This window comes from Biomphalaria glabrata, chromosome 8 (genome assembly GCF_947242115.1).
Source record: "Biomphalaria glabrata chromosome 8, xgBioGlab47.1, whole genome shotgun sequence".
Classification (NCBI taxonomy): Eukaryota; Metazoa; Mollusca; class Gastropoda; family Planorbidae; genus Biomphalaria; species Biomphalaria glabrata.
The window spans coordinates 28,730,322-28,747,146 of NC_074718.1; the positions used below are offsets into that span (position 1 = coordinate 28,730,322).

The 16,825-nt window shown below is 33.7% G+C and overlaps 1 protein-coding gene across 24 annotated transcripts in view; it reads right to left on the minus strand.

The window, feature by feature from the left end:
* LOC106074939 (probable phospholipid-transporting ATPase IA) overlaps window positions 1-16,825 on the minus strand; it is a 79,470-nt gene that overhangs the window by 52,216 nt on the left and 10,429 nt on the right. For 19 of the 24 annotated variants that reach the window (XR_008779414.1, XR_008779415.1, XM_056038713.1 and 16 more), the window contains 8 exons: window positions 6,019-6,151; window positions 5,364-5,463; window positions 5,141-5,239; window positions 4,914-4,959; window positions 4,505-4,619; window positions 3,540-3,609; window positions 1,745-1,884; window positions 556-618 (listed from right to left, as the gene is read on the minus strand). Coding sequence is in view for 22 of the 24 variants with exons in the window: in XM_056038713.1 (XP_055894688.1) it covers window positions 556-618; window positions 1,745-1,884; window positions 3,540-3,609; window positions 4,505-4,619; window positions 4,914-4,959; window positions 5,141-5,239; window positions 5,364-5,463; window positions 6,019-6,151 (766 nt within the window). In the remaining 2 variants the exon portion in view is untranslated. Of the gene's footprint in view, window positions 1-555; window positions 619-1,744; window positions 1,885-3,539; window positions 3,610-4,504; window positions 4,620-4,913; window positions 4,960-5,140; window positions 5,240-5,363; window positions 5,464-6,018; window positions 6,152-6,651; window positions 6,940-7,008; window positions 7,265-16,825 lie in introns of those variants that run through there. The other 5 variants (XM_056038711.1, XM_056038708.1, XM_056038714.1 and 2 more) reach the window with 4 other exon arrangements.

Consider the following 16,825-nt stretch of genomic DNA (forward strand, 5'->3'; position numbering starts at 1 on the left):
ACAACCTAATTCTCTACACAAGGCTTTTCTCCCCTTAGCTTAGTACATCTTCTATATAAAACAAAAAAATAATTAAGTACCACTAACTGATTAAATAATTGGTTAATTTTTATTTTTTTTATTGATTCCTGTGTTCTCTTCAAAAGTGAATAATTGTGAAACGTTTCAACCTCATCAGAGAATGGGAAGTAGGAGAAATAACACATACAAGATTTCAACCAATCAGACAGAGAGAGTTGCTATAAGCTTTGTAAAAAAAAAACATTTACACATAAAAATTTACACGTAAAAAATATTTTTTTTTTTTTTTTTTTTTTAAAAGTGAGCATTTAACTATGTTGAAAAATCAATAATCAGAAAGAAATCAACCATGAAAAAGAATAGAGTAACAAAACAGCCAATTCTTGAAATAAAGAAGAACAAAACATAATTATGTCATCAAAAAGTATGTTATGTAAGATTGATTTTTAAGCAAATAAAATGAAGATATTTCTCTAGAAAACAGAATTTGAATTATCTAGAGAAATCAAACTGTAACCAAACAGATACACTCACTCTAAATGCTGCCAGGCAAGAGACAAACTAATTTTTTTCATGAATTTTGATTCAAAAGCATCTCTAGGTATATGAAATTGATTCATACAGAATAAAATGTAAGTAATAGGCATTTTGTTTTATTTTTAAGTGACTAAGCTGATGAGAAAACTAGACATGTATGTTTTAAATGGCCAGGTGAAGTTCTACGTCTGAGTGACAGCTTATAACAGCTGACTATATGTGTTTGAAATAGTGAAACCTTAAATTTATAAACTGCATCTAATGAGCTAGAATGTTGTTGTTTTTTTATTGACAATGACATTGTTGACAGTCTTGTCAACACAATAAATAGCTATGCTGACCATAGGATTAAATTGAACACCCCTACTAGAATAAGATCCTTTTTCAGAGAATGGAGACCTATAACTATAAAGAAACACAGAGTATGTAAACAATGTAGGTCAGGGAGAATGGTTTATGTTTGCGCTGGATGGGAGTCAAACCCACACATCCATATTGACTGCTTCCATGAATATTGCAGCTAGAAGAAATATTTATATACTAAGTACATGAAGAACTTTAGAAGAAAATATAAAATATATATATATGCTGTACAGTTGGACTAGTTTTAGGGTGAAGTTTTTTGTTCCAAATGTGTTGCTTTTTTTTATGGACTTTTTCGTTAAAGTAGTGACATTGGATTACTAGTTCCAGTTTATTATTTTTTGTGTCTATTGCTGTTTCTTCTATGGTGTTCTGTAAACAAATGGATAAAAATGAGAAAAAAAGTTCTTTGGATTCAATTTGGACTATACATTTCTTATTACATGCACTTGGATGGATATTTTCAATGTCAGTTGGTGAGTTTTTCATTTTTAATTTTATATTCAAAACCCAAAATTACAACAACATGATTTGCAAACTAGAAAATTTAAGAAATAGAAAGAGCATGCATTTCTCTTTAGATCTATATAAAATCTATTATTTTCCAATAATAAATAAAAAGTTATACAAGTTAAATCGAAGTTAAAGTAGTGCACTCCAAAATGGCGAAAAAATTAATTCCGTCCAAACGTGGAAAATAATTCCGGAGTCAAAGAGTTAAAATTATTATTCATGGATAATCTTTTTGTCATTAATTATTCAACATTGTTTAATAAGTGACAGTCTATTAGTAAAAAAAAAAGTTTAACAAGTTATTATTTACCGTTTGGCGCTTATGTTGGAGCCTATTCTGATATTGCCAACAAATTCATATAAAAATCTATTAGGAGGTTCACATTCCACCATTCCTCGCAGTTCTGTTAATTTTTCCCCAGTGACTATACTTGATGTTGCTGGCGATCCCTGCGAAAGGTATACACAGTATTATTTACACAGAACATAAAAATGTCCACAATCAAATCATACCATGGTACTTAACTAACAGTTTAGTAGTTTGATATGGTTAAAAAGTTTAAATTTACAAATTGGTTTCCAGATTAAATTTTTTGTGACAAAACTGGCAATAGTGTAAAAAAAAAAAGTAGAATGTAAGTGAGAGAAGTAGATTCATTTATCATAATTTCATAAAGGACAGTATTGAGTAACTTAGTAAATTGTGCCATCCCTTAACAAGGGTAGTTTCCCTTGAAATTAGTACATCCAGCTTAGTCAACTTTTTCTTTCAACACATCCAGCTTAGTCAACTTTTTCTTTCCACGCATCTAGCTTAGTCAACTTTTTCTTTCCACGCATCTAGCTTAGTCAACTTTTTCTTTCAACACATCCAGCTTAGTCAACTTTTTATTTCCACACATCCAGCTTAGTCAACTTTTTCTTTTAACACATCCAGTTTAGTCAACTTTTTCTTTCAACACATCTAGCTTAGTCAACTTTTTCTTTCAACACATCCAGCTTAGTCAACTTTTTCTTTCAACACATCCAGCTTAGTCAACTTTTTCTTTCCACACATCCATCAAAGAAGCTAATCCTAATTCCATCCTCATCAGGGTGTGCATATTATACTGGGCAAGATCAGGGGTCTAAATACCTATTAGCTTACTCCATTAATGATAGAAGAAAAGATGATCCTTTATTGCAACTAGAGACTTTAAAGCCTTACACAAGTAGATGCAGATCTAGATCTTTTTAGATATTTAAAATAACTTTATAAAATAAAATAATAATATAATTAAATAAGAGTTTTATTCTTGAAATGGTATTTATTTTATATTTTAGAAAAAAAGCAGTTTGTTAATAATCAAAGTCTAGATCTAGATGTATATAATTATATATTATAGTAGTAATGTAGAGAAAGTGATAGGAAGACAACATAAAAGAATCGAAGGGCCTATCACTGAAAGAGATTCTATCAAAGCCAAAAGACAAAGAAGAATAGCCAAGGATGGTCAACAGATTATGTGTGGTGCCACAACGGTTTAACAGACTAAGAGATAGGTGAAAATGAATGAGTGTAGGATGAGCTAATAAAATTATCAAAACTTAGATTTATATGTAGAAAGTAGATCTAGATTTAGATAGCCTGCCCTATATGCTTAGCCTAGGCACTAATGGCTTCTTTTGAAATAAGCTCTTGGAATTTAACAAATAATGTGACGGACCTTAGTTCTAGATGTCTAGACCAAGATTAGATCTAGACTAGTCTGAGATGCATGTATTATACCAAGCAAAATTTACCCAGTAAAGTAAAGAATAATACAACTCAGGCCTAAAAGAGACTGCAAGAGGCCTGCAAAGCATTTAAAAATAAAACTTCTACAATGAAAATAGGTAAATACACATGGACAAGATGCCAGTAAATTAGAGAAAAGCAGAAAATGTGTAGCCTAGACTCAAAACTACTATTTAAAATCAAAATCCTCACACACCAAAAAATTGTGTTTAATTTTTGAGGATTTTTGCCATTTCCTTATAGTAAGTTATATCTCAAAAATGTTATTTTTTAAATGCACTTTTTTAAAATTCCAAATGGGTGACAATACATAAACTCTTGAACCAACCTGCCTCAACTTTAAGTTAGTTTCTCCATCTAAATTTGAAGTTTCTATATAACACATAGCTTGGGGCTCACTGGGTAGAGAAAACAAATGTACTGTTAAAGACATTTTTTTTTCACATTTAAAGATTTTAGAAGTAATTATTAAAATATAAAGAGTATTAAATTTCTAAAAAAATGTACAAGATTGAAAGCATGGAGAGCACCATTTAATCACTGCATATCTCTTAATATTGCAAAGTTTAACTCCATTTTCTTTATAAAACAAAATTATTATTTACCATAAAATGATTAGTTAGTTCATTAATGATTAGTTAATTTAATTGATTGATTCATGTGTTATCAATGACAGTTAATATTTGTGCAAAATTTTAACTTGATCCGCGAATGGGAAGTGAGGGGAAAAAAATGAAAAAGAATTCGCCCAGACACAATGAGGGTGTTAATTTATGCTATGTAAAAAAAAAAGAATTCACCCAAACACACTGAGTGTGTTAAATTTATGCTTTGTAAAAAAAAAAAAGAATTCGCCCAGACACACTGAGTGTGTTAAATCTATGCTATGTAAAAAAAAAAAATTCTTTAGATACAAAATATTTTTTGCAGTTAGTGAAAATGTTGTGACCATGGCTGATCAAAAGTTGTATAACATTTTACATACTACATTATCTAGATACATTTAGTTAAAATATTTTAAAATGTACTAATTATTTCTATTTCAAATTACATATATATATATATATATTTATACATGTGAATATATATTTATATGTACGTATGTCTCTGTGTGTGTGTGTGTTGTTTTTTTTATTAAGATCTATTAAGAATCTAGAGATTGTGAGATTAGTAAAATTTTAATAAGCAGAGAGTGTGAAGTTGAGCTACACAAAATGATTAGTGGTAACAGTTACATCATGTAATAGTGTCTGACTGTAGTTGTAGGCAATGTATGATGAAAGATCTATTTACCTAGATGACAACAGGATCAGATCTGCTGGAAAATAAGCCCCATCATCTACTTTGACTATATCACCCACCAGAACATCTTTCCATCGCACATCCATCCATTTTCCATTTCGATGAACTACAAATTTAAATAAATGAAAACTTTTAGCATTGAAAAAAACAAACAAACAGCAAATGCATTTCAAATGTAATCTAATTCGTTTCTGAGACCCGCCCGACCCAACTGATACTTTTAGTAAAACATAAATTACAAACTAGGTTAGATTGCATTATGTCATATATACTTGTAGGCCCAGAAGTAATGTTACAATTTTAAGTAAGGTAATCAATCAGAATTGAAAGATAAAATATTGAAGGCTACCATAATGTAAATGATTAAGAAACCCAAAGATCAGGAATGATTTAAACTTACCAGCTACTAATCTATTGTTGACATTGCCATCTGCTCTATGCCTTTTCTAAACCATAAAGAAAAAAAAAAAGATGATAAATATAGAAGTAGATATCTCGCTGTAGCCTGGCAAATGGACCATAATATATTTAATACATAACAATATACATTGTACAGTTAAGCTAAATAAACAAATTATAATTCTGTACATCAAACTTTGTAAAAAATTGTAAGACTAAATAACTTACAATATCTTCAATAATTTCTTTAATGGCTGAGACACTAAGTATTAACATTAATGGTACAGCAGTAGTATAGCGTCCAGTTGGGGAGACATTAGGAATTTGCTACAAAAGAATACATTTGAAAAAAAGGATAAATTTCATATATTTATAAATATGCTTAATAAATATGCTAGTATAAATATAACAGTTAATAAAATGAAGACCCATTATTACGTATTGTGATTACCTGCATTAGTGCGATGAAAAGGAAGAAGATGTTAGCATATTTTCTAAACTGTTCAAACAAAAATTTAGGTAAAAATGTAAAGAGGTTGTATTTGGCTGTGCTGGAAGAAACCAAAAAAATTGAGATTAGAAATGTACCACAACATAAAAATACTAAAAAGTGTTGACAACTCAAAAAGACTGGGAAACTAGTTTTTAGTAGATCATTATGATACATTTAGAATAGTTTAAAATTGTATTATACAAGCAATTGACAGAGATTAAAAATATATGTTTACATTAGATTTTTGAAGTGAGTGACTTCTGTGTCAGAGTTTTACTGTACTCTAGACAGCAGATAATGAGATTGCTTTTTGAAATATTGTTTTCAATTTTCTCTCAGGCAAAATAAAATAAAAACTAGATGCTAAGATAACTTAGAAATGGGCAGTATTAAAAAAACAAAAAAAAAAACATGGGCCCAACTTTAACATGTGCCAAATTATTTAATTGAATTTATTATCAATCTTGACTAAATCTTAATTTCTTTCCTTCTATTATAACTCCTTCCATCTGTCTGATTCAAGCCCTACAAAGCTTTCTGTGGTCCTATTTTGTTTTTTAAATATGAAACAACCAAATCACAATCAAGGTAACATGGTTCAATAAATTCTTACCTAATTTCATTAGAACAAAATTTTTGTGATTCTGTTTTATTAATAAATATTAGTCTATTGTGAGGCGATGGTGAATAGGGTGATTCTGGAATGGCTGGCTCTTCTGGAGGAGGCTCACTTAAAGGCTGATAATCTGAAAATGTAAACTTTGTAAATGAATTTTTTTATCACCCTAAATTAAATTTTATATCATCCAGATTGGTGAAACTTAAAGAGATTTTCTTCACCATATCTTACAAAGGTTCTAGAAAGTAAAGCTCAACAAATAAAGGGAACTCTATATACCCCAACATTCTATTTCTAGTTGACTACTGCTTCAAGGAATGAGTTATTGCCAATGTTTTCCCAAGCTGTCTTACAGTTACAGCAATATGCGTATTGTTTCATAGCTTAATAGGATTTAATGAATATATCATTTGGTAGATTTTAAAAAATTGAGAAATGTAGAAAAAAAAAAAATTGGAGTGGGAAAGTCATTTTTCTATATATATATATATAACAAGGATACAAACTATACAAATAAGCAATAGCAGATATGTAACAGAGTCTGAGAATCCGTTGGAAATGCCCTATGTGAACAAACAAAAAGTCAATTAGAGAGTAATCAGGAAGTCAAATGTTTGTCAGTCGGACCTCAAGTTTTGTTTTTCAAAATGAGCTCCTTAACTGATAAGACAATCAATACTGCACTTGTAGGAATCATAACAGGACTTTTTTTTATAAAGACTTTCATGTGATTATGTTTCATGTAAGCCATCGGTATTGATGAATCCTATGACAATAATGTGAATCTGACTTAATTATTTCATTAATGGTCTTCTGACACCACTACCGGATGTAAACATAGTCACACACTCATATGTATAAACCTAGAAAAATGCTCAGCTTGAAGCTTGAGTCTCTTTCAACTAGACCTAATCACTAACTAGCTTGATCGAATTTCATTCTAGTACACTACTCGGATGGATCTAGAATCTACCAGTGCACAACCTTTGCGTAAACAGAAACGGGCGAAAAAAGACATCTCTAGGCACTGAACACAAAGTGTAATCCCTCCACAAAATGGCACACGTTGCTGTACAATATACCTGGCCAGTAGGACATGGACACTTAGCGTGTGAGCACATCCAGGAGACATCAATACAGATATAAACTAGGTGCAACTTGATCAGTGTGAAATAACAAGAACTGAGTGGGCTACAGGAAGGAGGCCAATATCCCATTCACACTAACAACTCTATAGTCACATAACAGAAATACATTAACACTTAAAAACCTAGAGATTGAAGTTTTCATTGTAAGTAGATTGAAGGGAGTAACGAAGAGTGGCATACATCTCAAGACCCAGAAGAGGAAATATTAAAATATTTAGGTCAGTAGATCTAGATCAGTGCGTGTGTCATCAGTTTTATACTGAATTACTACGATGCTAGGAAAAGCACAAAGAATATGATAGTACCATTATTAAAAAAAAACATGTATAGACTGTCACAAGATCTAGCAAAGAAAAAAAAAACGCATGTCATCTATCAGTCTTTTAATAAACTGTTCAATGTGTGCACTGAGAGTTTTGCAAGCTGAGGACTAAATATGTGCTAGGGAATTCAGACGCGCTGAAACAGTGATTGTGATGTTTAAAACTTTTATCGCTCTTTAGTAGATCCTAAAATGGGTTAAAAAAAAACAGTGGACGCTAAATCCTTTATCCGATTATTAAGTAAAAAGGCATTTACTGACATCTAGGAATGAGAGGTCTCTCTTAATTTTTCTCCTCTCTCCACCAAGGCCTATGAACTTCGATGAAGAATGTGACTGACAAACGTGACGAAACTTAAGGGAGACCGGAGGTCGAGAGTATTGGGGTGAGAGATAGCGCTTACGACTAAATCTTCCATCTTCTTCCATAGCAAATAGTCTCTGGGGAGAGGTGGTTGATAGCATGCGCACTGGCCAGCCTTTCATCACATTTTCACCTGAACGTTTTCCAGAAGAAACCCTCGCCCTTAATGTAAACGGTTTGCGCAATACTAGGTTACGTATGTCTTGATTGCAATAATGATCTGAAATGTGTACATGCTGACAACACTCTCTGTATTGACTGTCTTCCTTTCTCATGTTTAGTATGTTCTGGTATCTCTTTAGTGGACGTGTGAAAGGAAGGGGTATCTGTTGCCACAACTCGAGTTCAATCTGGAAATTTAAATTCCTAGTCTACATCTCTATTCGAACTCACGCCTTCCCGCCTCCCCCCCCCCCAAACAGCTTTTTACCTCAGCCAAACACCCCACATTAGCTATATTGAACCACTAACATTTGTGTCTACATAAGAAAATGTAGTTTCGGAAAAGACAAAAAAAAAGCCCTCGTCTATAAATTCAATTGAAATATTCCAATGAACAAAAGTGTACAAAGTTGAAAGAATGTAGTTAAATACGAATGTCTTGAATAATCCTCATGTAGTTTCTTCAGTGTCTGACATTTAAAAGTATCCTCCTATGTTCAAGCACAGTGAGTGACGTCTACAAGATCTACTATACATCACTTAGTTTCAGTCGCGAGCTCAGACATAATTGACACAATGAACAAGCGGCCAAGTAGTTGAAGGGTTCGAGTTTTTTGCCACAAACTCCTACGGAAGACACTGAAAGCTTGAAGTTCAAGAGGTGATAAAACCATGTTTGGCAGTTGGTGTCTTATATGAGTAAAATAATAGCAATGCTAAACAGCCACTCCTAACCTAAGACTATAGCCACATTACAGAGAGAGAAGAAAAAGTCTTCATTCTAATTATAAAAGGGTGTTAATGTATTCAATGGCATCTAAATACAAAACAGTGTCTTTGACTGTTGGGAATCAAAATTGACCAGAATACTGGTAAGTGTGAAGAGTATGCCTAAGCTTAATAACCTTTACAATGTAGACAGGCGTATGCACTTTAACCACATAGAGAAAAGGGAGAGAAACTGAAGCAACCTGCATCAAAAGAAATTCAATCAATCGATCCATCATGATCAACGGCATCAGGCAAAACAACCAATACATTGATCGATGCTGTGTAAATGTCACGTGGGGGAGAGAAAGAAAAAGACTTGACATTACTACCCCCCCTCCCTTTCCTTCCCGAGTGTCTCTGAGTTCTCGCGGTGTAGGACGTAGCGTAGGCCATAGTTTATGACATCTATCTAGGACTAAACTATCGGCAAACTTGTTGCTGGTAATTGAGGACTTGGCGGGTGTGGGCAAGGAGGCTGGGAAGGTCGACCTGTCAATGGGTTAACCTGACACACGACAAATGCACGTGTGTGCTGGTGCGAGAGCAAGTCAGGTCACCGGCTGCATTGCCATCCACCCCAACGTCGTGACATAGTTACATTCTAGCAATCAATACATAGAGTGATGTAATAGACTTCACGTTACATTCTAGCAATCAATACATAGAGTGATGTAATAGACTTCACGTTACATTCTAGTAATCACAACAAATTTCCGTAAGGATCAATAAAGCAGTCTTAGTCTTAGTCTAATCAATACATAGAGTGATGTAATAGACTTCACGTTACATTCTAGCAATCAATACATAGAGTGATGTAATAGACTTCACGTTACATTCTAGCAATCAATACATAGAGTGATGTAATAGACTTCACGTTACATTCTAGCAATCAATACATAGAGTGATGTAATAGACTTCACGTTACATTCCAGCAATCAATACATAGAGTGATGTAATAGACTTCACGTTACATTCTAGCAATCAATACATAGAGTGATGTAATAGACTTCACGCTTGAGAACTTTGATTAGCACAATATTCATTTTAAAAGAATGAGATGTCAGATTTGAAAAAAAAAATTTTTTATCGAGAGAGAAAAAGATTCATGGATATAATAACCATTTGTTTACTTATTAAATGCCAGGTTCCATTGACGAAACGATACGACTTGAGACTTGATATAATAGGTCAAGCTGCTCCGAGCGATGACATCATATCGTGTGACACCACGCGTCACATGACGTATCGAACAGAGCGGCAAGACGATTAACAGTGCATTCTATTTATAGCCAGAGCGGGTTAACTATTGAAACCATTCCTTTAAATGTATGCAGGCCAAGTTCCTTAGAGAAACATTACAATGTTTAGTCAATAGTTGTTGTTTTTTTGAAAAAGGGGGTGTCATCCAGTGGGTCATACAAATATTTTTCTAATATCAATTATTATCAATGGAGACCACAGTTTTGGTCGACTTGAGGAATGTTCTACAAGTCCAGCGAAATAAAATGCTTTCAACTGAGAAGTTTCGAATTCATTTGCTGGTAGCTCCATACATGTAGATCGACGTCAGTGGCTCATTTAAAAGGAAACAAAGAGAAGGCGGAGTCATGCATCAGGTCTTTTTTTTAAATACCTCTATTCAAGTCATAACTTCATGGAGGGGGAAGTTGGACGTTGATCTCAAAAACGGATCTATTAATATTTCTAGAAATTTAACAGTTGATTTAGGCCCTATATCGCTGAAAAAAGAATTACCAATTCGTTGGCCACACGGGGAAAACTCTAGTTTGACCGTACTAATTTGACTAAGTAAAAAATGAAATAAATTTAAGTTTGGCTATAAATCGGAATTAAAAAAAAACAAAAAACAGCGTAGTCAGCCGTAGTGTATCGAGAACTGATTTGTTGATTACATTTAAAGTTGCTTAAAGTTTATTGATAGATTCTCTCAGCTGCGCTTATATTTTAACGAAAATCTAATACTGATTAGGTCTATATTCTAGATCTTGATGTAGACTACATCTTAAGAGCTCTAAATCAGATACATGTAATGAAGATACCACCCCTAATTGATAGAATCGTTCGTTTAAGAAGCTGACGGTGTCATTAACACGAGTTCTTATACCCGGTTTATTTTTATTTTTTTTTTATATTTTATTTTAATATAAATTGTATTATGGAGGTATAGTCGTTTTAAATTATTTAAAAATATATGCGTACGACCCTTACGCTAGATGCACTCCAAAGCCATTTTAGCTTTATCAAAGTCATTGACCTGGTCTGACCTGACGAAACATACATGACAGAGCGGGGACAAAGGGGAAAGGCTGAATAAAGGTTTGTCTCATGGCGGCGCTATGGCCCAGTAAAAGATTGGATCGTGGGCTCTTCTGGCCTAATCAATAACAAGCTGTCCACATTTGCATGACTTCTCCTTGATGGCCGGCAAACGCTTAATACAGTCGTGGTAGACATTTCCTGTTGACTTCACCGGGGTTATCTTTCCTCTGGTCCTATATGATTTTAATATATACATGCCCCGGTTCTTACATGAGAATATTTTCCCTGGTCCTATATGATGTATACATGTCCCCGGCCCTTATATGAACATATTTTCCCTGGTCTTATATGATATCAATATATCCCCGGTTCTTATATGATGGGAATCTTGTCACATCGTGTCTAGATACCAAAAGAAGAAATAATTAAAAAAGGAAATCAACGACAAGATTCGACTTTACAGTATACTAGACCCGTAATGTCACTTGAAATCCTGGCTTTGTGCTGAAGTCATTACAGGAATACAAAGGAATCTCAGAGAAAGGTGAACAGCTAGTCTAGTCGATGGGAGCTCCCCCCCCCCCTTTTCCAGTCTCATTCCTGGCCTCTGAGTAGCATTTTTGCTGTTGGTCAAAGGAGCAAGTCTGACCCTTGTGAAAATTCTACAAAGGGACAAAACAAAGTCAGCACAATCTTCAGGCGAACTGGTTTTAAATATTCTCAGTTGATCAAATGTACCAGTGGAGTTGTGGGATTACTAAGCGCGAGATAGACCACCGAAATCAACCGAAATGTCAACATCTATCTACAATATAAAAGTATTGGTCCTGACCAATCATTCATTTATTCACTTATAATAATGATCACAAATTTTCCTATTTCCGTGGACTATAAAATATTTCTTTCAGCCTAGGGCAGTTAAGCCATTTTCAAGATCGAAACGAAGAGGGGAGGGGGGGTTGTAATACGGTTTGTTAAGATGGGCTATTTTAAATAAGGTGCCACTCTAGATCTAGATAAAACTAATTATGTAAAGAGTGGACTAAGTTGCGAGTAGTGATGTTTCTTCTATCAACCTGTTCCGTGGGAAGAGGCGTTTCAATACAAAATATTGTGTGTGTATGTGGGGAGCATTTTAGTGCAGGGAGATGGAAGGCTACAATTGATGGGCCTAAGAAGTGTTTGTGCTCCATAATAGGGGCTTGCAGGATGAAAGAGACAAAAATAAAGGGGTTTTAGGGGTTTAAGAGTGTTACGGGCAAACTCAACATATATACCAACTATTTAAACTGTAAGGGGGCGTGGTGGTCGAGTGTTTAAGCGCTTGGCTTCCGAACCCGGAGTTCTTAGTTCGAATCTCGTTGAAGACTGAGATTTTGATTTTCGGAATTTTTAGGGCTTCCTGGGTCCACCCAACACTAAGTACCTGCCTTTAGTTAGGGAAAGTAAAGACGGTTGGTCGTAGTGCTGGGCACATGAAACACTGTTAGCCAAAAAAACAGATGGCCTTACCATCATCCACCCTATAGACCGCATGTTCTGAATGTGTATATGTTGATGACTAGTGATGACCAGAATAGTTATACATATATATATAATATATATCAATCAGTAGGTATGTTATTTAACAGTTTCGTAAAATGTTCAGCAACACAAGCTATTAACAAGACACTTAGGTATCCGGCTCCGGCCGAATATCAAATTTTACTATCCGGTCATATCCGGCCCCGGCCGGATATCAAAAACTACTATCCGGTGCACCCCTAATATATATATATATATATATATATATATATATATATATATATATATATATATATATATATATATATATATATATATATATATATATATATATGTGTGTGTTTTTAATAGTGAAATGTATACACCGCTTAAAAAATTGCACATTGAGTTCACTGTTCTCTTTTCAATTGTTTGTCCTTGCACATGACCCAGTCTCAAGTCATTGCGCAATACATCTAGCAGCACTGTAACGTCCGATTAGAACGCCGGTAAAAAAAAAGGGTGGGGAATTTAAGGAGAATGTGCTGAAAGGGAAACAAAACCAATCAATACTAATCAATACAATGATGGAGGGGAATGAGAGACGAGGAGTCAGTTTTTATCAATACTATCAAATAAACAAGGAAAAAAAGCTTTTATGAATTGTAATTGTATCATTAGTTTGGATCAGTTATATAACTATGTGCATGATTTAAATATACAGACCTTAGACGTAATAAATCTGTGCGATTAGAAATATTTTAAATAATTGTTTTTGTTTAGCTTTTAGCTTTCTCAATGCGCTATGATTCTATCACTTGCCTGAACCAGTTGGGAAAGGGGGAGGGAAGAAGGGGGCATCTTGTGAATGTTTACATGATCGTTTATTAAATGCATAAAAAATGTTCACTCAGGGATCAAGACATCTCAGGGAGACTAATTCAACTTAAACCACCACATCTTTCTTCTTTTTCTTAATCCTGTGCACTCCCAGCGGAGCATAGGGCCGCAACCACACCTCTCCACCGAACTCGGTTCTGAGCAGCTTTTTTCATCTGCTCCCATGTCATTGCACATCTGTCAAGTACGATTAATTTCCCTTGTTCAAGATACAAAACAAAACCATTACTACCAATAGTTAATAAACTAAGTAGTTATTTTTTTAAATCGATTCTTGAGTTGTAAAAGAAATAATTGTGTAAAAGTTCAGCTTGATCCGAGATTGGGTGTGGGAGAAATAGCATGTACAAACTTTTGACCATAAGGACAGACAGAGTGAGTTGAGAAAAAAAAAAGTAGGATGATGTAACAAAAAAGTTACAACAAAAAAAAAGTTAATGACTAGAAAAAAAAAAACAGTGTAATCTAAAAGTATAATGATGTAGCAAATATAAAAAGTTCAACTTTTTACCCTCAACTGATCTAATAAATAGGTGAAATGTTCAGATTCTGTCAGTTTCAGTCAGTTAAACAAGACAGAGCAGAGCACATTTATTGTGAAAGTAGTATTGATCAGTGACGTCACTAGGGTGGGTCTCACCCCCTGCCCCCCCCCCTTTTTTTAAATTACTGTTTGTTTGTTGAGCTGTAATACATATATTTCATAATTACCAATGTTTTTTTAATTGTTGAGCAACTATAAAATAAGTGTCAATTAAATTTTAAAATTCAGCTGTTCACTGGGTTTGTGTAGTCATGTGAAACTCTGCACACAAAAAAAAGTATTTCAATTGTACCCAAAAAATGCTAGGCAAAAAGCATTTTCTGAAAAAGAATGTTGACCTCATAGATTAATTGAATGTTAGACACATCTGTTAAATAGCTTTTCTGTTAGTTCTTTATTATTTCCTGTACTTCTCCATGGTTCCAGACATTGAAGAGGCATTTTCATACACCTGAACTTCACATATAAATTCAAGCTCACTTTTTTTTTCTAAACATTTAAAGATATTAAGTTGATTTCATCAGCATACAGTCACGGATGAATGTGTGTATGTATGTATAATCTATTTTTACAAATGAGCGAATGACCGGAAATGTGTTGGTTGTCGAAAAGGAGAGAGTCCAGTGAGTGATTTATGACAAAAGGTTCATTAACGTTTCTGTGTTTTGATCTAGTTGTTTCATTGTTTTTATTCGATAACTACAGCGGAACCTCGGGACACCGAGACGCATTGAGATGGTAGTTGCCAGAGAGTAATAAGTAGATATAGTATAGAAAAGATGTAACACATACTTTCTTCCTTAAAATCTTATAACTTCTGAATCTGATCAGTGTGTGCTATGTCAGGTGTGCTAGGTCAGGTTTGTTGTCAAACAAAATACAAAAGTGCTTACTGTCATTCTGGCTCTAATATCTTTTAAATTAAAGTAAGCTACACATTTCTATTTCATTTCCATACAATTAAGTGAAAATAGTTGACAACAAAAGAATACAGGCTTTTTTTGTTTTGTTTTTGCTATTAAGAGACTAAATCGTTCCCATTAGGAGGCACCCGAACCATTCTTTTTAACAACTGGCGTATTTTTTTCTTTTGCGCTGAATAATTCCCTTCGTAAATCATGTGAAATTGACAAACGCCAAGAAGACAAATCCCATAAAATATTCAAGTATAACATTCGACTGCCACGTAACATTTCCTTCCTCTTGGCTAGAGCTTCTTTTAACAGAACAATGAATTTACATTATCATCTTCAGAAATCTCAATGGCCACTTATTTAGTTTCCAATTCTAGAAAATTTACATTAATTACATGTAAGATTTCAATCATATTTTATACATGAAGAATGTCGTCATTTGTTTAATACTAAAATTGGTTGCATTTTGATATGACGATGCTAGCTACAAATTCAATAGATTCAATACAAACTTTAAAAAAAAAATCAAAACAGTGTTCATATACATGCATGCAGCTGCTATACATCTAAAAGTAACGTTGCATGTTTTCCTTGTGATATTAAGTATGATATAATATTTTAAACATTTTGATAGAAATTCATTAAAAATTAAAATATTTTAGTCAAAATAAAAAAAAGTATTTAGATCTATATATTAATTGTGATTAACATGTTCCTCCCTAGTGACGCCACTGGTATTGATTTAAAAAAAAAAAAAAGAGATTCGACAATCTCTAGATATATCGATACATGAAACTGTCGAGAAACTCTTAGCTGGCCAATGTACAGGACGGTCCAGCATTCATTGAAATTCTGAATGTTATTAAATACTTCTTGAAACTACCTGGTAAATTCGCTGTAGCTCAACACTAAAGGTATACAATAAGAGTGAATGATTAAAGACGAAAAACAACAACAACACCCAATTAAATTGAAAAAAAACAACTACGCCAACCTCGATATAACGTTTTGTTTTACAAGACTTCAGATCCTATCAGGGAGAGTTGCGTCCGCTGTCTTCCAATGGTAGTAAGAGGCAACTGTTGTGCAGTGGCTTAAGAGCTACAAAAAGTAAAGCTGTTTCTTGTCGTATCTGTCATCATTCACCATTAGTCCTACCAGAGGGAACTCATACACTCACTGCTGTCAACAAGTTTTGCCTTATGCACTCACCTCCCAACCCACAACATCACACGAAATACGCCTTTAAGGATTTAGAAAAAAAAATGTAACGTAGAGGTATAACAATGTTCTTGCGGTGACCGGTCACTTCATCCCCCGGTCATTTCATCACCTGATATTTTCATCATCTGATCATTTTATCTAACAAATTGTAATTTTAAAAAGCATTAAATGAGCAATATTTAATGTATTCCTTTTTATTTAAATGACAAAATTGTAACACTTTAGTCACACCCTAAATATACATGCAAGATTATTTCCAATAAGCACTCAAACAAATAATTTTAAGGATGTAGGAACCTCATCATGACGGGTATTTATGTTCACATAAATATAGGCCCACCAGTTTTGATATCTAAAATTCATTACGCTATAGATAAGTACACATCCAGATTTACCATATAATATTAGATTTCTCATTAAGAATACAAAGTGGAAGAGGAAACAACATAAACGCATTAGTAATATGTCATAAAATGTCAAAAAGAAAGCATTCTACATAATCATATTTATATATAAAATATTTAATTGGGGATGAAATGACCGGGGGATGAAATGACCGGGGATGAAATGACCGGGGATGAAGTAACCGGGTAATGAAATGACCGGGTAATGAAATGACCGGGGATGAAATGACAGGGGAATGAAATGACCGGGGATGAAATGACCGGG